General features: G+C 37.6%; 1 protein-coding gene across 1 annotated transcript; it reads right to left on the bottom strand.

The window, feature by feature from the left end:
- Nucleotides 1–2,691: 2,691 nt before the first annotated feature.
- Nucleotides 2,692–5,229, bottom strand: LOC141446725 (uncharacterized). The gene is made up of 3 exons (XM_074113440.1): nucleotides 5,079–5,229; nucleotides 4,469–4,988; nucleotides 2,692–4,184 (listed from the first exon to the last, which is right to left on the bottom strand). The coding sequence occupies exons 1-3, from the start codon at nucleotides 5,091–5,093 to the stop codon at nucleotides 2,782–2,784; spliced, it is 1,938 nt and encodes a 645-aa protein (XP_073969541.1). The 5' UTR covers nucleotides 5,094–5,229; the 3' UTR covers nucleotides 2,692–2,781.
- Between the last annotated feature and the right edge of the window lie 856 nt (nucleotides 5,230–6,085).

The following is a 6,085-nucleotide window of genomic DNA, read 5'->3' as shown; positions in this document are numbered from 1 at the left end:
AAAAGGAAAAAAGATAGGAACGATTGAAATTTAAAGTATTTGGAAAACAAGCAAACTATAACCTTCTATATCTCAATAGATTTTATCAGTAAAACAGTGGTATTCATGCCACGTGTAGAGCTTTATTTTCTTTACGATTCGGTAAATAAATAATTAAAATCGGAACAATAGAAACAGAGATACAGAGGATTGAAATTTCAAAGAGTTTGTAACTTACATGGAAACAATCGAAATTTTAACCTTCCATATCTCTTTACCTATTATAACTAGAATGTTGCCGTTTGAAGCACTAATAGAATTGTCTTTTCTCTACAATTCCCAAAAGAAATCATTGAAATCAGAAGAAAAGGAAAAAAGATAGGAACGATTGAAATTTAAAGTATTTGGAAAACAAGCAAACTATAACCTTCTATATCTCAATAGATTTTATCAGTAAAACAGTGGTATTCATGCCACGTGTAGAGCTTTATTTTCTTTACGATTCGGTAAATAAATAATTAAAATCGGAACAACAGAAACAGAGATACAGAGGATTGAAATTTCAAAGAGTTTGTAACTTACATGGAAACAATCGAAATTTTAACCTTCCATATCTCTTTACCTATTATAACTAGAATGTTGCCGTTTGAAGCACTAATAGAATTGTCTTTTCTCTACAATTCCCAAAAGAAATCATTGAAATCAGAAGAATAGAAAAAAAGATATGAACGTTTCAAATTTAAAGTATTTGGAAAACAAGCAAAATATAACCTTCTTTATCTCAGTAAATTTTATGAGTGCACCATTGCAATTCATAGCACGATAGAGTACGCATAGAGCGTTCTTTTGTTTATTTTTGCACGGACTTTTCAAACGACCCTCGTATTTTGAATTTTTAACGACAAAACTATTATTTTTAGTTTTAAAGCAGTAAATTAATATTTTCATATCTCCTATTACAATCTATCTACACTTTACTGAACAAATATTCTATGGATAAAAAATTGCCAGCATAGGGGTCTGTGACATCTAATACGAGTACATTCTAAATTTATGATACTAGAAGTATGAATGAAATATTGGGTACTTGCTGATTTGTGTACCTTTTGGCTTTTAAATCAACCCTTATACTTAACTTTTTAAGTTTTTGTTAAGGAGATTTAGGAACAAGACCTTCGCCTGAAAATACGCTTGTCTTGCTTGCAAAGTTAGTTATAATTTAAAATTTCTATAAATATAACTCTCTATATTCATATTTATAAGTATTATATTTCAAGGTTATCTGGGTGAGTAGAAATGGTATTTTAAAATAAAGAAAAAAGCAAACTATTTGTTTTAATGGTACACACCCAATTTTAAATGATTCTGTAACTTGTTCTAGAACGGCGATGAGATTTATTTATACATTTTTAATTTTATTACATTTTTTATTGCATTAGTCTTTTTTTTTTAATGATTATTATTAATTCATTAAATCAGGTGTGGCCATGAACTGGCACTTTCTGTAAACAACGTGACCAATCTTCTTGCACCTAGCAACAGGAATGAACACGCATTGCAATAAATAAAATAAATTTTTAAAAAAATTAGGGGAAAAAACAAGAAGTTACCCCAACTCAATTCAAAATATTTAATTGATCATTAATTAAGAGCATTTTGTAGGAAAATTTTGAGGAACAACTAGGACACAGACACAAAAGAAAAGCTTCTTAGTAAAGGACTGAAAAGTTTCTAAAGGAATAAAAAATATTTATTGAGCAGGAAAAAAAATAAATAAAATATTTGTTTAGTACCCAAAAAGGTGTTTGGCTTTCTCAGTGATTGGACAGGGTCCCAGAGGACGTCTGGGAGGGTTTAGAAAGAGGTTATTGTCTTGTAAGAGAGTTTAGTTGGAAAAATTGTAGTACATATTGTGAGTTTGATGTGCTACTTTTTGGCAGGAAAAGCAAGGAAAAGAAGAGAAAAACCTTTTTCTGTTTTAAGGCTAAAGAAAATTAGTTCGAGAAAGATGGCAATCGAAAGTGATGTCTTCGAAGACGGAAAACCACATTTTTTCAATCAAGGAAAAATAGCTTTGGAAAAGGAGTATTAGAATAAGTATCCTGGAGGCATTATTTGGAAATTTTGTCACCTCTCAACAATGATAAATCATTTTTCGAAACCAAATTAGAACTTAGTTGGAAAATATCTAGTTGCAAGGGGGTGGTTTTTCACACAGAAAATTGAAAAACTACTTCCAAAGAAAAAAAGGAAAGGAAATGAACTTATCCGAAGATCACGTTTTCAAATCAAGAAGTACTGATATTTATTTTTGTATTTTCTGTACCCAAAAAGCCTCTCTACAGCTCAGTGCCTATCTCAGGACAGTGTTGTCTCTAGCCGGAGGAGGACACTGTCCTGAGACCGTTAGTGAAATGTAAAAACATTTCCTGGCGCCAATGATCGTAAGATTGTGACGCATCTTATGTATATACGATAATTTATACAATTGAATCGAGAAGGCACTGGTGAGGTGCCTATCAGCTGATTTCTCTTCTTCATTTCTTACAAATCAGGTGAACGAATGTTGTTTTACGTTAAATTTTTTGTTTTTGGAAGGTTTAGGTCGTTTATATTTTAATTCAGTTATTTGTGAAAATAAATTATTCATAACGCCTGATATAAAAATAATTTACGATAACAGCCTTATTTTTATTGCAAAAGTGTGGGGGGTAATTGTACAGGACATTTAAAAACAAAAACAATCAAGTATTAAATAAAATTAAAAAAACAATTAATTATTCTAAAAAAAACTAATCGAGTCTACAAATGTACAACTGTGTGTGAAAGAAGTGGATGAGCGTAGGTGGTTGTTTGGTAAGCGAATCCAGGAACTACTGGGTAGACCAATTGTGGCGACCTCTTCTTCAGTACGTGGTACCATGGATGTGCACCAAGAGTGTTACGAACGCCTTCAGCGGCTACTTGGTGAAGATGAGCCTGTTTAACTACGGCTACATCAAGATTGTCGGCTGGAGATCCCCATGGAATGACTCCAGCAGTGTTGCGTACTCCTTCATTGTGCACCTGTACGACATGTGCTACTTTACGAGCAGCATTGTATGGATGTTCAAATGGTCCTAAACCATACAGATCTCGTTTCTTCAAGGCGTGCACAAGACCGGTCCAAGGATGTACACCAAGAGTGTTACGAACACCTTCAGCGGCTACTTGGTGAAGATGAGCCTGTTTAACTACGGCTACATCAAGACTGTCAGCTGGAGATCCCCATGGAATGACTCCAGCAGTGTTGCGTACTCCTTCATTGTGGACCTGTACGACATGTGCTACTTTACGAGCAGCATTGTATGGATGGTCCCATAGTCCTAAACCATACAGATCTCGTTTCTTTAAAGCGTGAACAAGACCGGCCCATGGGTGGGCTCCGTAAGCGTTACGAACTCCTTCAGCGGCTACTTGGTGAAGATGAGCCTGTTTAACTACGGCTACATCAAGATTGTCGGCTGGAGATCCCCATGGAATGACTCCAACGGTGTTGCGTACTCCTTCATTATGGACCTGTACGGCTTGGGCCACTTTACGAGCAGCATTGTATGGATGTTCAAATGGTCCTAAACCATACAGATCTCGTTTCTTCAAGGCGTGTACAAGACCAGCCCATGGGTGGGCTCCGTAAGCGTTACGAACTCCTTCAGCGGCTACTTGGTGAAGATGAGCCTGTTTAACTACGGCTACATCAAGATTGTCGGCTGGAGATCCCCATGGAATGACTCCAACAGTGTTGCGTACTCCTTCATTATGGACCTGTACGGCTTGGGCCACTTTGCGAGCAGCATTGTATGGATGTTCAAATGGTCCTAAACCATACAGGTCTCGTTTCTTTAAGGCGTGTACAAAACCAGCCCATGGATGGGCTCCGTAAGTGTTGCGAACTCCTTCAGCGGCTACTTGGTGAAGATGAGCCTGTTTAACTACGGCCACATCAAGATTGTCGGCTGGAGATCCCCATGGAATGACTCCAGCAGTGTTGCGTACTCCTTCATTGTGTACCTGTACAACATGTGCTACTTTGCGTGCAGCATTGTATGGATGTTCAAATGGTCCTAAACCATACAGATCTCGTTTCTTCAAAGCGTGTACAAGACCAGCCCAAGGGTGGGCAGCATAGGCGGCAACCACTGGGGTGTGTACGACTGGCGCATGAACTGTGGAAAGATCGAATTTTGTTGATTAAAAGTGTAAGAAGTTTCGCAAGTTCTAATCAATCAACTCAGGCAAGCAAAGAACTGCTCAATTAACGCACAAAATCACACCTCAAAGTCCTATCACATTGATCTGATTTTTAAGTTTAGAGAACAGCAAAGGAAAATCGTTTAACCGGAAGTTGAAAAGAAAAGAATTTCCGGTTAAAATTAAAAACAAAACAAAAATTTGCACCATTGTCACCAGCATTAACCACAGATCGAGTTTAAAAACCAAACTCACTAACCTAGAGGAGCAGTTGATCCTGGGTAGTTAGTGTACGGTTGTACAACAGTGGCTAGAGCACGTTTCTTGAGATGGTGAAGACCAAGAAGACCATGTCCAGCGAAGAGCCTTGCCAATGGAGCGGCTTTAGCTTCAACAACTACTGGAGCGGCAACAGCAGCGGGAGCTACGGCAGCTACAGCGGGGGCGGCAGCTACTACAGCGGGGGCGGCAGCTACAACAGCCGGAGCTGAAGCTGGTACAGCTGGACCTACTGGAAGGTTGGTAGCAGCTACACGGAATCCGTTGAATGGATCGGAAACGTAGGCAGCGCTTTGTACCAGACCATGTCCATCAAGATAACTGTATCCGCCACGGGTGACACCATCAGCGGTTCTAACTTCTTCCTTAGCTGATGGGCCGCCAGCGTATCCATAAGCGTATTGTCCTAGTAAATCCTGAGCATGATACTGTGTGGTGACAGCTCCTAGACCGACTCCATGCACAGCAGCAGAGGCATAGCCTATAATGGCTATCAAGACCTAAAATTTAACCAGAAAAGGAAATAAATCAATGTGATCAAGAAGATCTAACCAACCTCAGATGGTTTCCAAAAAAAAAAAAGTTCCTACCAAAAACTTCTGCATGGTTTCCTGTCACCCGAAAAAAATATCTGGAAACCTCCTATTGCTTCTGCAAAAGGACTGTTCTGTCATTTAATATTTCCCCACAGTTTATATACTAATCCACCACTCCTCGCTTGTCGGTATGACCTTGCTAATCCGCGAACTAAAAATATGCAGCTTCTTATCCGCACAAAAATATTTTGTTTGAATGGGTTTTATTTTCTTTATTAAAATTTATTTATTCAATTCATGAGCAGTCTTATAAATGAAAGATTATAAATTTGATCAGCTGATTGGAGAACAGCTGACTCTGAAATAAAACAGCTGATCAGAGTCAATCCCACCAAGATCTATCACATTTTATTTTATTTATTATTTTTTTTATTAATTAGAAATTAGAAATAAATTCAAGCTTGCAAATGTTTAAAATTTTTAGGACTCCAAAGACGGTGAACCTATATTTAAGGAGTGTACTTCTTCATTTGCAACTTTGAAGGATTAGGCGGATGGATTTAAACATGGCTGTACTGCTCTTCACGTGAAGGGAAGGCTCAATATTGGCTACCAAAGATGAACTCAAAGGGAAGATGTAGAATGCAGGCGTGTGCAAGCATTGACTCCAGGTCTACAAAGAACAAAGAAAATTTTTCATTTGGGTTAAGTTAGAGTCGATGCATAAAACTAACTATAAAGCAGAGCCCCTACTTCTTCTGACTGTTTTTATTCCAATTACCGATCAATTGTCGTGGACGAAGGCCACCAGCAAACATACTTACTTTACTATAAATTCCTCATATTAACCATTAAATAAAATTCAAGGCCTAGAGATAGGGAATCGAACCCACTAAATCAACAATACATCTTAGCATTGCGGGTCTAGCCTATAACCGCCTAACATACTTTACTATAAATTTCTCATATTAACCATTAAATAAAATCCAAGGCCTAGAGATAGGGAATCGAACCCACTAAATCAACAATACATCTTAGCATTGCGGGTCTAGCCTATAACC

This window comes from Rhodnius prolixus, unplaced genomic scaffold (assembly GCF_049639745.1).
Source record: "Rhodnius prolixus isolate KJV_2025 unplaced genomic scaffold, Rpr scaffold_7, whole genome shotgun sequence".
In the NCBI taxonomy this organism is placed as follows: Eukaryota; Metazoa; Arthropoda; class Insecta; order Hemiptera; family Reduviidae; genus Rhodnius; species Rhodnius prolixus.
The sequence above is the reverse complement of the archived record's forward strand: the minus strand, read 5'-3'. Positions and strand labels throughout refer to the sequence as shown.